Source organism: Salvelinus alpinus, chromosome 10 (genome assembly GCF_045679555.1).
Source record: "Salvelinus alpinus chromosome 10, SLU_Salpinus.1, whole genome shotgun sequence".
NCBI classification, from domain to species: Eukaryota; Metazoa; Chordata; class Actinopteri; order Salmoniformes; family Salmonidae; genus Salvelinus; species Salvelinus alpinus.
This window is the reverse complement of record NC_092095.1, coordinates 32,016,417-32,033,864: the sequence shown is the minus strand read 5'-3', so window position 1 is coordinate 32,033,864 and position 17,448 is coordinate 32,016,417. Positions and strand designations below refer to the sequence as shown.

The window sequence follows — 17,448 nt, the reverse complement described above, 5'->3', positions numbered from 1 at the left end:
GTCACTGATGTGTCATGAAACAGTTTTATTTGATGAAGGTATTGTCTGTATATTTTTGGGGCCTTTTCCCCCAGCATTGTCCCAGCCATATCTGCGGCAGCAGGAAGAGTAAATACCTGAGCATATTGGAATGCTATCTGACCCTAAACAGAGAGTACACAGTGGCAGAATACCTGACCACGTGACTGTCACAAAATTAAGAAAATCCTTGACTATACAGACTCAGTGAGCATAGCCTTGCTGTTGAGAGAGGCTGCCATAGGCAGACCTGGCTCTCGGAAGACAGGCTATGTGCACACTGCCCACAAAATTAGGTGGAAACTGAGCTGCACTTCCTAACCTCCTGCCAAATGTATTAGAGATACATATTTCCCACAGATCACACAGACCTACAAAGAATTGGAAAACAAATCAAACATTGATTAACACTCATATCTGTTAGACAAAATACCACAGTGTGCAATCACAGCAGCAAGATGTGTCCAAACAATGATAATATAATGCCTTTGTGAAGGAAATGTTTACTTTTAATTTCTAATAGTTTTTTGTTGATATTGTTTTGTCTTCTCACTTTTTTGGGGCAATGTACACATGTTTCCCATGCCAATAAAGTCCCTTTGAATTGAATTTAATTGGAGAGAAAACCAGTCTATATTTTCATTTGTGAGGCTGTGTTTGCCCCAGCTGTTGCATCATTAGATAAGAGCTTGTGGCTGTTTGAGAGAGGGAGGACTTATCTTACCATGGAGCCCCACAGCAGAGGTGTCATAATACCCAATAACCTGTCTTTTGCAAGTTTTAAATTGACACAAAACCTGTTAGCAAAGGTGTCAGCTAGAGATGACGTGCAGGAGTTTGCAGGGATTTGTAGTTTTGCATGATGTCTACTTTGACGCTATTTAGCATTTTCAAATCTGAGAGTAAATAGAACCAAATATATTGATAAAAGTCACCTTGTCCGAGAGAGATTTACATGGTTATCAAAACGTCACGCCAGGGTAAGCCTACACGAAAAACAGCCCTTATTTAAAGTGTTTCTAAAATCTCCTATGGGAAAATGAATGGTGTAAAAATGAATGGAACCATTTCCCTGTTTGACCGCTAGTTTTATGGGTATTATGACTCATACAGTGGTAATTTATTACCAGATAAGAGGTGAGAGGACCCATAGAACATAAAATACAGGACAGCAGGGAGAAGAAATTCAGTCAGGTTGTGTAGACAGATCAGGTCTTAAACCTGTTTATTTTTCTCCACGTCTCTGACCTGTTTTTTTTTTTACAGTATCTAATATCTACTAGATACATATTTAATCTAGAGCTATGCTCATCTTGATTTGAAAAAGAGACCCCCCAAAAGGTTGCAGGGAATGAATAAACTGGTAATGAACTTTGGCTGTATCTTGTTTTTAATTCCCTATATGGTAAACGTTGTATAATGGTAACAAAAGGGAGGAAGTTGTGTTGAGCAGGATGAGATTAGGTCGTACAGGAAGGACAGAAACTACCTGCCCTCCAGGTCACCTACAGAACTCAATGTCACAGGAAGTCCAAAAATATCATCAAGGACAACAACCACCCGAGCCACTGCCTGTTCACCCCGCTACCATCCAGAAGGCAAGGTCAGTACAGGTGCATCAAAGCTGGGACCGAGAGACTGAAAAATCGCTTACGGTATATCTCAAGGCTATCAGACTGTTAAGCAGCCATCACTAACACAGTGAGGCTGCTGCCTACATACAGACTTGAAATCATTGGCCACTTTAGTAAATGGATCACTAGTCACTTTAATAATGTCTTTTTAATAATGTTTACATATCTTGCATTCCTCATCTCATATGTATATACTGTATTTTATACCATCTATTGCATCTTGCCTATGCCGCTCGGTCATTGCTCATCCATATATTTATGTATTCTTATTCCTTTACTTAGATTTGTGTATATTAGGTAGTTGTGGAATTGTTAGATATTGCTGCACTGTTGGAACTAGAAGCACAAGCATTTCACTACACTTGCAATAACATCTGCTAAACATGTGTACGTGACCAATAACATGTGTTTTGATTATATGAAAACATGATACTGGAATGTGTATGGTAGAGGAAACTGTTGAGCATGTTGAATTGTTTACTCTATGATTTAGATCGGGGATTTATTTGATTAGAAATACAGGAGTTAATGGGTAACATACAGCAAGGGGAGGTAGGTAGGCTGGGACCGGCCTCACACTCCAGTACAGTAGGTGGCAGTGTATGCACCTTCCAATTGTTTGCGATCCGCAAAACAAATTTAAAGAAGAAGTAGCACCTCATTTCCTGTTCCTTAAACACGGATCCGTAGTGACAGCAAAATAACAATACATTCTCTCAACTATCCCTTTCCTCCCCAAAATGTCTAAACTACAGCAGATCAATGTATTTCTCAACGAAAAATTAACAGCAGTTCCTTTGGAGATATCCGTGTTAGTAAAAAAAACGATCGCAGAGCACCAGGAAGAAATCTCCCGTTTGAAACGGGCGAATGCACGTCTACGAAGACTGCTGGATTTGGTTTTCAAACCAGAGATAAAGTTGCATAGATTAGCAGGTTTGTGACTACGTCTCTCTATTTGACATTCATTTTACATTGTAGCCTAATTATAGTCATTTAAATTTGAGGGGCTTTGAGTAGTACACAATTTCGCCTAGTCATACACAGTTGCGGCCAAATTACAATTCCGTCCGACAGATGGCGCTATTATTCCTATTACGTAGATTAGACTGCTGACATACATTCCAGTTGGACTCGTGTCCCTCGGCGCCGGCTCGTACGTAAACACATCCCCCATTTAGGCTGCAAGGCGTCGATTTCCTGCTTAAATAGCAAATGATTGGAACCCAGGAGCTAGTACTTGGTTGCACAGCTTTTGGCCAAGATAACGAGAAGCATTCAGTTTTTAGATTATGCACGTTAAAGCCGTCTGGTCTGCGAACATCAAAACGCATGGATCTCAGATGGAACGTGTTAGCGCCACCTGCAGATGTTTGTTGGTCGCGTGAGTCCGTAACTCCTTTCAAGGGTGTCAAGTGTGCTATGCCAAAGATTGGATATACTGGCAAGATATCTCTGCCCAAACAAGGGAAGTCGTTGTCCACAAAGCGGCACGGCGGGCTCTCTCATTAATGTATTCATTTTTTGAATATTCGAGGAGGGTTAACGTCAACCGCCTATATTCAATCTAGAGAGACGCTATGTTACTAGGCTCATGCCATCAATATGCATAACCATCTGCTGGATGGTTAGAGATTTTCCACAGAGTTGGGCCTCTCGCTTCATCTCTGGTCCAGGGCGTTACGTTAACCACAGTTACTTGTGCAGGTAGCTCGAGCAAAGATTTTTATAACTAAACCAAGAGACCAGAGCCTGTCGTTTCCAATGGGAACAAATGAGCCATAGTGGGCAGAACAAGCAAGGAGGGGCAGAGCTAAGCACAAACTAGCAAGATCCTATTGGCGCGTTCTAGCATCTGCATATTTCCGTTAGGGAACGCCGACTCTGAAGTGCGCCTGTCAAATAACTCAATTCGCCTTTGCTCTTCTTCTAAACAAAATATTTCTAAAGACTTTGGCAAAGGATAACGTCTACAAACTTTAGTCCACTCTTTTCAGATTTTAGTTTTGGAAACAGAAAACTAACTATGTTTCATCGATGAGAAAATTTGCTAAATGTAGGCCAAAATCCATTTCGTTCCATCTTCTCCCACTGCCCGCAAGTGGGCTTCCCTCTCACCATATTTGGTGGTGAGTGGAACTGCCAAGCATATGCTTCACATTTATACATTAGGTGAAATATGTGTCTCATTGTTATATCTGTGGCTAGAGTACACACAGAGAATAATAGAGGCCAAAAGGCCATATTAGCATGGGCAGCGCCATTGAGGGCTTCCACCACTTTAATGTAGTCAACTGGGTGGGACTTTCAACTTCATTGGCTGATCCCTCCTGGTGACCCTGTTGGAGTCATGTCAAACCAGGTCATCAGGACGGATCAGCCAATCATGAAGAAAATGTACTATTTCAATAGCGCTGCCCATGCTGTCAGACACTATAATGGTACATACTGTAAAACTTATATTAAACGCCTGTCCCTTTTAATAGCCGGGCAATGGCACACATTTCAACAAATAAACAGCTGTTTCAAATAAACACCTAGTCTAAATGAATTGTTTACGAGGTTACCATGAATTGTTTTGAGGTTTAAATGTTTGATTTGTTACATTGAGTAATTCAGAAATGACTGGGGAAATGATGGCTATCGTTCCGTTTTTATTACCAATACGAAACTGCTAGCCCTTGGCTGCTAACAGCTGAGAACTGCTAGACAACTGGCAAGCACAAAAACAGTCAACAACTTCTGATCACCTTCTGGTGGCGAAACTAAAAACTGCCAAAAATTCACAGTCAAAGGAGAATAATTATTCTGTCAAGGAATTTGTTTGTTTTGAAATAGAGGCATACTAAGACAAAACAAACGTGACACTGTGTAAAGGATAAAACACATCAGTGCAGCAAATTAAGAAATTGATTAAAATGCTCGAAGTGACCTTCGCCTCTCCCGAGTCCATAGGAGAGTTGCAGTGATGGGACAAGACTAACTACCAATTGGATTCAATGAAATTGGAGAGAAAAAGAGATACATGTAAAAAAAAAAAATGAAAAGTGAATGCTGGAATTTTAAAAATTCACTATGCAAATGAGCAAACGCTGTGTGTATTAAGGAAATAGACACCTGGCTCAAATAGAAGCCTGTCTCTAATAAGCACCTGTTGTTCAGTGATTTAAGCAAATAAAGGGCTATTAATTTACATTTGACGGTATATGAAGATGAGTCCTCTGTCTATGGCTAGTATATACAGCTAGCTAGGTAGCTAGCTGGTACACGCTAGCTAGCTGGTACACACTAGCTGTAGTACACACTAGTTAGCTAGTGCACACCAGCTGTATTACACACCCTTGCTGTTGGTGGTGTTAACACAGAGTTTCTAATCCCAGAGGTGCAACATCACGAGACTTCTGGGAACATTTGCGAAGCATACTAGGCTGGGGTTTAGGTTTGGAGAAGTCAATGAGCGAAGTAAAAAAAATACTTGTTTAGTTGGTTCTCTCAATCTAAAGGCACAACATTAACATTGCATTAACACAACATTGCGCCAATGTCATAAGTAGTTGAACATTATTATAACAACCTTGTGAAAGTGTCAAACTGACAACTTTATATCTAAGGAGTGCCTTTGATTTGATGGCCTGCACATGCGAGACGATCGTTAGACTCGATTACGTGTTTCTGTGCATGAGCTTAGCTAGCCAACATTGCCATGACATTGCCTACAAGCGTGATCGGGGACTTCTATTGTAGAAGCAGTTTCTGCCTATGTTCATACTGTACTGTCTTTGGCGGTAACACACCATCCTCTCTGGCACCAATCGACCTGTCTGAGCTCGTATGCCTCAGAGCGTCTGTGTCCTGAGAAGCTATCTGCTGTAGCCAGACCCTATTGAAGACAACTTGCAGACAAATGCTTCTCAAAACCATCAATGAGCTTGCTGCACCTTTCTAATAGCAATCTTTTCAAAAGCAAACTGCTCTAATTCTTTCATGTTTGAGGGGTGCCCTCCACCAACTGCTTTTGTGGAAATTAGGGGAATTATCTTAAGAAAAAGTGCAACGGTGCCAATATACACTGAGTGTACGAAACATTAGGAACACCTGCTCTTTCCATGAGACTGACCAGGTGAATCCAGGTGAAAGCTATGATCCCTTATTGATGTCACTTAAATCCACTTCAATCAATGTAGATGAAGGGGAGTAGACACGCTAAAAAATCATTTTTAAGCCTTGACAATTGAGACATGGATTGTGCCATTTAGAGGGTGAATGGGCAAGACAAAAGATTGAAGTGCCTTTGAACGGGTATGGTAGTAGGTGCCAGGTGCACTGGTTTGAGTATCAATAACTGCAACGATGCTGGGGTTTTTGCGCTCAACAGATTCCTGTGTATATCAAGAATGGTCCACCACCCAAAGCCAACTTGACAACTGTGGGAAGGATTGGAGTCAACATCGGCCAGCATCCCTGTCCATGCCCCGATGAATTGAGTCTGTCTTGAGGGCAAAAGGGGGTGCAATCTCAATATTAGGAAGGTGTTCCTAATGTTTTGTATATTTGGCTGCAACTGTAGCTACTGACTAAAAGAACATGTGAGATGTTAGCTCTGCTAGCTAGCCAATTATTATCTGCTCAATAATACTGCAATTACAATATATCAGTTTGGTTTTAGGGTCGTTCCATTTTATTTCCATCACTTTTTGACCACACACCTTTTGATTTGAACAAAACGTTCCATATATATTTGCCCATGGTATCTTTTATCAATGACAAAACATTTAGGAGATAACAATCACGGTTGACAATCACTTTGATTTTAATCACATTTTGACCAGGTCAACGTAGAGCACCTACGTTGACCTGGTCAAAATGTGATTAAAATCAAAGTGATTGTCAACCGTTTTCTATATTTTAGGCCATTGTGTTAAATTTGAATGAGTATTTTACTGTTGCAGCACACATTTTGATTGCATACTGTGTGCAGAGTTACAGTTTCAGGATATACCATTGTACATGCATTCAAGTTCATTCACGCTGAAATGACTATCGTGCATGTTTAACCAGCCTGGTCTCAGAGCATTTCATATTATTCCTTACGTTAATCAGAGACACTTCAATTAGTATGATATCTTACGTTTTATATGGTATGTTTTCATTTGTATGATATGTTACAAATTTGCAAACGTATGACATGTTACGAATTCCAATGTTTTGTTGTGGCTAATGTTAACTAGGCTAGGTGTTAAGGGTTGGAGTTAGGTTAAACTGTTAGGGTTAGCTAACATGCTAAGTAGCTAAGTAGTTGAAAAATTGCTAATTAGCTAAAATGCTAAAGTTGTCTGTGATGAGATTCGAAACTTTGGGTTGCTAGACGATTCCGTTATTTTTTTCCCTTAATTAAGTAGCCTTCTGTCTTATGTAACCATACCAAACCTCCCGGATTTAGGTTCACTTTGTTACGTCTTTTCATCAAATGTCATCCTTTCTCCTTACCCCCAGACCTCCAGCTGCTCACTCTCACTGAAGAGGAGGTTAACCCTGAGCAGCAGCACCGTGAGCAGGAATGGAGGGCCAATCTGGGGCTGCAGGAGTCTGATGCTGAAGAGTCTATATGGAACTCTATCAACATAACTGTAGAGAACCGCACAGAATCTGATGGCGAGAGCTACAGCGAGTCCGAATCAACCAGTGACTATGAGCCCCCCTCTGACAGTGACAACAGTGAAAGTGATCATGTACATATGGACAATAGAATACGATTGTCAGGGTTAAAGCCTCTTAAATCAAAGCGAGGAAGAGGACGGCCAAAGAAAGAAACTGGGGCGTTGCCTGATTTAAAATGTGATGTGTGCATAAAATGTTTTGCGACAGCAAGTGGTCTGAGAAGGCATCTGCAAAATTGGCACAGTGAAGAGAGACCAATAGGACTGCCAAGGAAAGAAACCAGTGAGTTGTCGGATCTGAAATGTAACGTTTGCGGAAAATGCTTGGCGACGGCACGTAGTCTGAAAAGGCATCTGCAACTCAGGCATAGCGAAGAGAGACCATACATGTGCGACACATGTGGACAATGTTTCGCCTTGAACCGCTACCTGATCCGGCACATGAAGATTCACGCTGATGAGAGACAACATTGCTGCACCAAATGTGGCAAACGTTTCTTTCACAAGGAAAGTCTGAAAAATCATATGGTTAATATTCACACAGGGCTGGTTTTTAAATGTGATTTGTGTGGAAAATGCTTGTCAACAAAAGGTCGTCTGAAACTGCATCGGCAAAATCACACTGGGGAGAAATCCCATCCTTGCAAAGAATGTGACAAAGCCTTCGACTGCGAGTCTGGCCTGATAAAGCATATGAGGACTCACACTGGGGAGAAACCATTTCAGTGTAAAGAATGTGGCAAATGCTTCGGCGAGAAGGGAAGCCTGACAAAGCATATGATGACTCACACACAGGAGAAACCACATCGCTGCAACGAATGTGGCAGATGCTTCAATCTAAAGGGAAACCTGACCGTGCATATGAGGACTCATACGGGGGAGGGAGTTCAATGCCATTTGTGTGGAACTTACTTGAAGTTAGCATCAAGTCTGAAGAGACATCTGCGGACTCACAGAAGAAATATTCACAAAGACTAAGAACACGTAACAATGCACTTTGTGTTAAATGGAAGGTAGAGGATGTATCAAGAGGACAGCTCTCTGATCACTGCTCTTGGTTAAGGGCACAGTCTGCCATTTGGAAATCTGTTCAATGGTCATTTTAAGAGACGTTACACTTTCAAGTTCAAGTTTGTCAGATGGCACGGAGTTAGGTCAGTCCGTGCCTGCGTTCTGACTTGTCATATTAAAACATTGAAACGGTTTAGGCCTATTGGCTTATGAAATGAATTTATTAAATGTTATGTGTGTTGTGAGGAGAAACGCATGTTAGTTTGTTGTCAGACGCCGACATTCAATTGGTTTTGGGCACGCCAAAAATGTGCTTGAAGCTCTGCTAATTTACTTTGTCTAATCATGCTTTTGCTTATTCATTTTACCATTCAAATGCACATGTTTTGGTTATGTTAAAGGTAGAAATTGATTGCAAACTTACCTGGTAAGGGTCATTTGAAAGGAGAATCGTTTGTTCCGCTCTGTCATGCTCCCCAGCCTGGTCTCATAGACTAGACGTAGCATAGTAAACGTAACTCCTAACCCAGCTAGCTAACATTAGCTGCCTAGCTAAAGTTAGCCACACAAAATTGGAATTTGTAACACATACATTTAGCAAATTCGTAACATATTGTACATTTTGCAAATTCTCATATTACACAAAATGTATGATGGACATCCACAAATTAATACATACCATGCGAAACGTAACATACTAAATGGAGTGTTGCGGATTTACATACAAAATATTACAAAATGCTCAGAGACCAGGCTGATGATCCGCTGCATCTGGAGGTGTGTCCAACAGAGGAGCGCTACTTAGCCTGTGTTACTGGGTTCTGTAATGTGGTTGAATCCCAGGGGGGGGGAGAAATGTTACACAAGTCTATTATATGCTTTATGCAAACACGGTTATTGAAGTGTGTGTGTATTTATGAATTGTCAATGTGATTACCTTATGGTTATTGATAATTTCATTAATGTATTTTGACCATTTAGTTGTGATCGATCAAAAGTGGTACATTCCAAGGTGAGGCTTAAGGGACTTGTACTTAAACCTTGCCATTTCATTGTTGGCCAGACAGAGACAGAGACAGGGCTAAGGTTCCATGCTGGCCGTAGGAGACGCACTTTTCACGGCACATTGATACGAAGTGATTTTTGTAGCAGGTTAGGAGAGCATTTTCTCTAACCCTAACTCTTTCCCTAACCTTAACCTCAATCTCCTAACCTGCTGCGGAAAAGTCACGTCGGTGTCGTAAAAAGTGTTTCCCGCTTGCATAAACCAGGCATGATGGAGGCCTGGTTTATCTTGAGCTCTCCACTTATTTGATTTGCCCCCAGTTTGTTTCCTCGTCTTGTTATTTTCCGTTGTACATATGTAAAGAGTGTACAGTTTGCCAACTACTCTACGTCACTGTAAATAAACATCCGCCCCTGGACATTGCACCGCTACTTCTTGTCTGCTTTCTCCCTGAAACCTCGACCTATAGGGGAGCCTCCGTTACATCAGACATTATCAGAACTCTAACCGGATAAACCACGTTTTTGTGGATCTAGCTATATGCCTTCACTCCAAATTAATGGAAAATATAACAATCAAATCAAACCAGGGAAACCAGGAAATTATGGTGCTGATATTTTCCATTCATTTGGGATTGAGGTATATAGTTGGATCTAACACAGTAGATTGCCTGAGATATCTCAACATTAGTCAACTTTTCAGTTCAGTGAAATGTCACTTTAATTTCTTATAAATAGAATGTGTTATGATTGAGTGACTCAGGACAGATAGGCTACTGGCATAAGTCTGTTCACAAAGCTCTAATGGTGTGTGATGTGGTAACAATGTTGCTATTTAAGAATTATCAGGTTGAAAACATGTTTTCCTTAGTCTTACATGGTTACTTTATTGGAATAACATTAATTTGTATCCACTGTAGTTTTTGAATCACTGCAGAGTTGTTTCCCGTTTCAGTCACCTCTTTGGTCACGTTAGTGTGGGTAAAATAAAATAAAAACGAAATATTGACAAATAGTGCATCCCGCAATGCAGGCGATGTTCAGTAAAATATCAATATCATATGTTCTTACCGGCGACGGTCCTTACCTGTGAGTGTTCTGCTCGAACAACTCGAGGGTGACATGTAATCCATCGTGCAAACAAAACTTGTGGGAGTTGTAGTTCACATGATACTTTTTTTTTTACTTTCTGAGATGTCTTACTGCTTGAGCATCACATATTTTTATAACAGGCATCGACTATAAATTAATCCACATTTTATTTTAGATATAGGCCTATCTAAAATGACCCCGTTTTTCATGAAATTGATTATACAATTTTGAATCCCATTGAAAACAATACGGGACTAGATACCCTCAATGAAAGGGGAAAAGACAGTCATTGTCCCACCGTTTTAGGTACTAGCCCTATTAGTCTCTTTTCAGCGTTTTAAGTTTATATCAAATTTCTTCCTTTCTCCTTACCCCCAGACCTCCAGCTGCTCACTCTCACTGAAGAGGAGGTTAACCCTGAGCAGCAGCACCGTGAGCAGGAATGGAGCGCCAATCTGGGGCCGCAGGAGTCTGATGCTGAAGAGTCTATATGGAACTCTATCAACATTATAACCGTAGAGAACCGGACAGAATCTGATGGCGAGAGCTACAGCGAGTCCGAATCAACCAGTGACTATGAGCCCCCTTCTGACAGTGACAACAGTGAAAGTGATCATGTACATATGGACAATAGAATACGATTGTCAGGGTCACAGCCTCTTAAATCAAAGAGAGGAAGAGGACAGCCAAGGAAAGAAACCAGGGCATTGCCTGATCTGAAATGTGATGTGTGCGGAAAATGCTTGGCGACAGCACGTAGTCTGAAAAGGCATCACCAAAATCGGCATCTTGAGGAGAGACCAAGAGGAAGGCCAAGGAAAGAAACCAGTGAGTTTCCTGATCTGAAATGTGACGTTTGCGGAAAATGCTTTGTGACAAGAGGTGGTCTACGAATGCATGAGAAAAATAGGCACAGTGAAGAGCGACCATACATGTGCGACATATGTGGCCAAGGTTTTGTCCTGAACTGCTACCTGATCCGACACATGAAGACTCACACTGAGGAGGGACAACATTGCTGCACCGTATGTGGCAAATGTTTCAATCACAAGAATAACTTGAAAAATCATATGGGTACTCATACAGGGCCGGCTTTTAAATGTGATTTGTGTGGAAAATGCTTGACAACTAAAGGAAGTCTGAAACAGCATCAGCAAAATCACACTGGGGAGAAATTGTATCCGTGCAAAGAATGTGACAAATCCTTCAGCATTAAGGGAAGCCTGATATTGCATATGAGGACTCATACAGGGGAGAAACCATTTCGATGCAAAGAATGTGGGAAGTGCTTCAGCGACAAGGGAACCCTTACAAAGCATATGATGACTCACACAGAGGAGAAACCACATAGCTGCAACAAATGTGGCAAATGCTTCAGTCTAAAGGGAAACCTGACAGTGCATATGAAGGTTCATACAGGGGAGGGCGTTCAATGTCATTTGTGTGGAACTCACTTGAAGTTAGCATCAAGTCTGAAGAGACATCTGCGGACTCACAAAATAAATTCACAATGACTAAGAACACATAACAATGCCCTTTGTGTAAAATGTGTTGCATGGAAGAGACTATTATAAGAGCACATCTCACTGGGCACATACATCAGGTCAACTCTAGTTTCAATTAGGTTGAGTTGTCAACTAACATGTAGGGCTTCCGTAAACGTGAATTCAACGTGAAATCGACAAAACATTTCACCACTGGATTTAGGTTAATAGTTGGGTGAAAAAAATACAATTCCCTTACATTGATGACTTTTGGCAAATCCAATCAGTTTTCCACATTGATTCAATGTCATCACATTGATTTGTTGCTGTTGAAATTATGTTTGAACAAAGTTGATTCCACCAGTTTTTGTCCAATAGGATGTCACTATAACTTTACCGGGTCACTTCTGGGACAAGCCAATTTGCTTACTCTAAGTACTTTAAACAATGCATAAACCTAAAGTTTTGCAGTATAAATCACTATCATTGATAAACATTTAAATATAAGCAAAAACATGTACAGTTGAAGTCGGAGGTTTACATACACTTAGGTTGGAGTCATTAAAACTCGTTTTTCAACCACTTCACAAATTTCTTGTTAATAAACTATAGTTTTGCCAAGTCGGTTAGGACATCTACTTTATGCATGACACAAGTCATTTTTCCAACAATTGTATACAGACAGATTATTTCACTTAATTCACTGTATCACAATTCCAGTGGGTCAGACGTTTACATACACTAAGTTGACTGTGCCTTTGAACAGCTTGGAAAATTCCAGAAAATGATGTCATGGCTTTAGAAGCTTCTGATAGGCTAATTGACATACTTTGAGTCCATTGGAGGTGTACCTGTTGATGTATTTCAAGGCCTACCTTTAAACTCAGTGCCTCTTTGCTTGACATCATGGAAAAATCTAAAGAAATCAGCCAAGACCTCAGAAAAAGAATTGTAGACCTCCACAAGTCTGGTTCATCCTTTGGAGCAATTTCCAAACGACTGAAGGTACCACGTTAATCTGTACAAACAATAGTACGAAAGTATAAACACCATGGGACCACGCAGCCGTCATACTGCTCAGGAAGGAGACGCGTTCTGTCTCCTAGAGATGAATGTACTTTGGTGCGAAAAGTGCAACAGAACAACAGCAAAGGACCTTGCCGAAGATGTTGGAGGAAACGGGTACAAAAGTATCTATATCCACAGTAAAACGAGTCCTATATCGACATAACCGGAAAGGTCGCTAAGCAAGGAAGAAGCCACTGCTCCAAAACCGCCATAAAAAAGCCAGACTACGATTTGCAACTGCACATGGGGCAAAGATCGTACTTTTTGGAGAAATGTCCTCTGGTCTGATGAAACAAAAATATAACTGTTTGGCCATGAAGACCATCATTATGTTTGGAGGAAAAAGGCCAAAGAACACCATCCCAACCGTGAAGCACGGGGGTGGCAGCATCATGTTGTGGGGGTGATTTGCTGCAGGAGGGACTGGGGCACTTCACAAAATAGATGGCATCATGAGGATGGAAAATTATGTGGATAAATTGAAGCAACATCTCAAGACATCAGTCAGGAAGTTAAAGCTTGGTCGCAAATGGGTCTTCCAAATGGACAATGACCAAAAGCATACTTCCAAAGTTGTGGCAAAATGGTTTAAGGACAACAAAGTCAAGGTATTGGAGTGGCCATCACAAAGCCCTGACCTCAATCCTATAGAAAATTTGTGGGCAGAACTGAAAAAGCGTGTGCGAGCAAAGAGGCCTACAAACCTGACTCAGTTAAACCAACTCTGTCAGGAGGAATGGGCCAAAATTCACCCAACTTATTGTGGGAAGCTTGTGGAAGGCTACCCAAAACGTTTGACCCAAGTTAAACAATTTAAAGGCAATGCTACCAAATACTAATTGAGTGTATGTAAACTTCTGACCCACTGGGAATGTGATGAAAGAAATAAAAGCTGAAATAAATCATTCTCTCTACAATTATTCTGACATTTCACATTCTTAAAATAAAGTGGTGATCCTAACTAATTTTTTACTAGGATTAATTGTCAGGAATTGTGAAAAACTGAGTTTAAACGTATTTGGCTAAGGTGTATGTAAACTTCCGACTTCAACTGTATGACATTTCAACTGTATGACTATTTGTCATTTTAAAATGTTTTTTTTTATGGTTGCAAAGGTGAAGGACTCAAATGCCACTGCAATTTATGAACGACCCAATTTATGATTTAATTGTGAGCTAAGCACAACTATTTTCCGCTGTTATAATCCAAAATTATAACTCCGATATTATTACTCTGCAGTACACAAACAAAAATAATGACCTTTCCTGTCCGTGTATATCATATCATACACATTTCCAAACGGATCTTGCGCGATATCTGGACTATGGATTGGACAATTTTTCCCCCACTTTGTTTTTGCTGAACAAATTGCTTATTCTGTTCTGCATCTTCTGGACTAATCAAACTGATGACATGTCGTTTTCTACTTTTATTTTTAATAGCTAGCCTGTGGGTGTGTTGTCTTCACTTGATCATTGTGTTGTGGCGAATAATTTTCCTGTACAGAAGGAATCACAAATTGTAGGCTAGTGTATTTGAGGTTTAAAGATGCTTCTAGGATTTGTGATTTGACTTTAAAATGTCAGACTTGATTTTCCCTAACGAATAATGTGTCCACTCTTACGGAGATTTCAATTAATTATTATCCACATTATGTTTCACGTGTCCTGTTGCAGCAGGATTATTTTCCCGCTGTGAGAAACGGGGGCGAATTAGGAAAGTAGATCTGTAAGTAGCAGCCCCATTATCGTTATGGTGGTTATTGGTTAACATCTGGTCTAGGCCCATAGGACCACGTTTTGAATGGATTTCTGTTTTTTATATTTCATCTCCCTAATATAGGCAGGTTATGGGGATATCACAATTAATGTTCTGATGAAATTGATTTAATGGATTATGTAATCTGAAGGGAATAGTTTAATTTGGAGGGGATACTGTATATGTCTACTATCCTTTTCGTTGTTGTTCTCGACTTTTGGTATTACTGTCAGTTGATGTTTTTCCGATATTGACATCCTTGGTTGGTTTCTGTGTTTTGAATTGTTAGTGATGGCCTCTTTTTTTGCCAGTTGCTCTTTTTTTCGTTTTGTTCTACTTTTCTAGTTATTGGCCAGTTTTTTGTTTTGTTTAGTTGCTTCTATCAGCTATCTAGGCCAGGGGTTCTTAAACTTTTTCAGCCTGGGACCCAAATTAGAAATTCTGTGTTTTCCTGGGACCCAAGTTTATGAAAACATGCAACTATACGTAAATATGGGTACATTACATTGCCCTTATGTCTAAAACAAATGCAATATAGACAAAAACAAATAACAATGAAATTAAATATCCATATACATATCTATTCATGTTTATTTTCCCCCATTAAAAACACTCTTACATATCAGTCTAGGTTGGAACTCTTGCTGTTAAAATACAATAAATCATTTTCATTCTGAACTGGAATAAACGGATTGATCACATCACACAGATGAATAACAGAACACACACAGGCTTTTTGATAGTGCAACCCTAAGTAACAGTACAGATGAAAAATTATCAGGCCTACTGTACATCTTACTGTAGAAACTATTGTTGGGAAAAAGTAGAAGTTGGAACTGTGACTGTTAACTTCCCCGCACAAAACACATTGTGGGCGCTCCTAGTTATTTCTAAAAGTTTGTATGAAACCAAGAGAGAGAAAACTCATCGCTGTATTTGCGTTTCATGACAATTGAGCTCAGTCAGAACTTGTGGCTAGTTGGAGTCAATTCGATGACAGCGGTGATTGACGGTAAGTGGGAATGAGAAGCCAGCGGCTGAGAGCGCTTCATCTGCTGCTGAACGACAGCGCTGCAGCGTGTGGGTCGAGTGATCGAGTAATCTAAACCACGAAGCACACGCACATCTCCCTCCCCACTCCTGCAGCTGCCAAACTGAACAGACACCGCTGGTAAGCAGAGAACGCACTGAAAAGAGAGCGCCGTTGCACTTGGCCAAATCAATTCGAGTAATTAATGAAGTAATTATACATTTACTTTGACACGTTGCTACCCACCATTAACAGGTCCACGACCCATACTTTAAGAAAGACTGATCTAGGCTATAATGATCATAAAGTAAATGCACCTCCCACCTGGGGGGGACAAAATGCAATTTCAGAATGTGGATGGGGACATGTCCCTCCACCACATTCTGAAATTGCATTTTGTCCCCCCCAGTTTTATCATTGGAATGTGATACAGAATGAGGCAACGGTGTGCTTTATGCCCATTTGGACGCCTCCCAGCGGTCGGGTAGGCTGTTTGGAGTGTTTATCTGACTGGATAAAAAAATTCAATAATAATAATTATGTCCCCCCACTTCTAAAACCAAAGTTGCGTCCCTGAGTGTGTCTATAGGCTATTTATTGTGATCTCAATCAAATGATCCATAGCCTATAGGCTATCCCCATAGCCAATAGGCTATCTCAATACTCCTAATTGGTTTCCTCTCTTTAGCACCGTTTATACCTGGTTCTAACATAAGTCCTTTGTCCTGATCCTGTTCACGTTCTGATTGTGCCCACATTTTTAGACACATGTAGACGAGAAATGCGTGTTTACACAGGCAGCCAAATTCTGATATTTTGCCCAATTATTGGTCTTTTGTCCAATCAGATATTTTGCCAATAATTGGGATAATTATGATTTAAATGGTTTCACTGTCCAGATCTGTCTACACTTGTAAGGTTGTGTTTACACAGGCATCCAAATTCTGATATTTTTTCATTAATTGGTCTTTTGACCAATCAGATCAGCGCTAAAGAAGATCTGATGTGAAACGATCTGATGTGATTGGTCAAAAGACCAATTAGTGGAAAAAATATCAGAATTGGTCTGCCTGTGTAAACGCAACCTTACAAGTGTAGACAGATTTGGACAGTGAAACCATCCCCTAAAGTCATTGACAGGTGGCACTACTGACTTATGGTATCAATATGCATCTTAAAATAAACAAATAAATATTATTTTGAAATAATATCCGTGAAATAATTTGCATACAGGGAGAGACCAAGAAATCTGGTCACAATGTGGACACAGTGGACGGATAAAAGACACATTAGAATACCATGTGTAGACGCATTTCTGAAAATGTGGGCACATTCAGAATGTAGGCAAGATCAAGACAGGATCAGGGCTGGCCCTAGCCTTTTGGGGCCCTAAGCGATATTTTGTTGGGCGGAGAGAAGAAAAATACATTTAATAGTTAATTTCTTGCAATTCTACAATTTTGCAATGGGGCGTTATGAAAATGTGGCCGTTTTAAAGCAAGTTTTCTGCTATTCTACACATTTTGTATTGTATCACTAATTTCATATAATTTTACTCATTTACCATAGGGTGAAGAGAAAAATATGCAGTTTGACAGCTGATTTCCTGAAATTATACCAATTTTGCCATAGGGTGGAGAGACAGTTTTTCAGTTTTGAAGATAATTTCCTGCAATTCTACCCATTTTGC

The 17,448-nt window shown here is 40.3% G+C and overlaps 1 protein-coding gene across 1 annotated transcript; it reads left to right on the top strand.

Annotated features, from left to right (window-relative positions):
• Window positions 1-2,308: 2,308 nt before the first annotated feature.
• On the top strand, window positions 2,309-15,406 carry LOC139531909 (zinc finger protein 260-like). Its single transcript, XM_071328857.1, has 3 exons — window positions 2,309-2,588; window positions 7,146-7,592; window positions 10,796-15,406. Exons 1-3 carry the CDS (start codon window positions 2,393-2,395, stop codon window positions 11,929-11,931), a joined length of 1,779 nt encoding a protein of 592 aa, XP_071184958.1. The 5' UTR covers window positions 2,309-2,392; the 3' UTR covers window positions 11,932-15,406.
• The last annotated feature ends 2,042 nt before the right edge of the window (window positions 15,407-17,448 follow it).

What these genes read in the sequence shown, in the direction of transcription:
- LOC139531909 (XM_071328857.1), top strand. Translation starts at nt 2,393, where the DNA reads ATGTCTAAACTACAGCAGATCAATGTATTTCTCAACGAAAAATTAACA. An exon ending in AAAGTTGCATAGATTAGCAG is followed by an intron (nt 2,589 to 7,145) that starts GTTTGTGACTAC and finishes CCTTACCCCCAG; the next exon opens with ACCTCCAGCTGCTCACTCTC. An exon ending in ACTGCCAAGGAAAGAAACCA is followed by an intron (nt 7,593 to 10,795) that starts GTGAGTTGTCGG and finishes CCTTACCCCCAG; the next exon opens with ACCTCCAGCTGCTCACTCTC.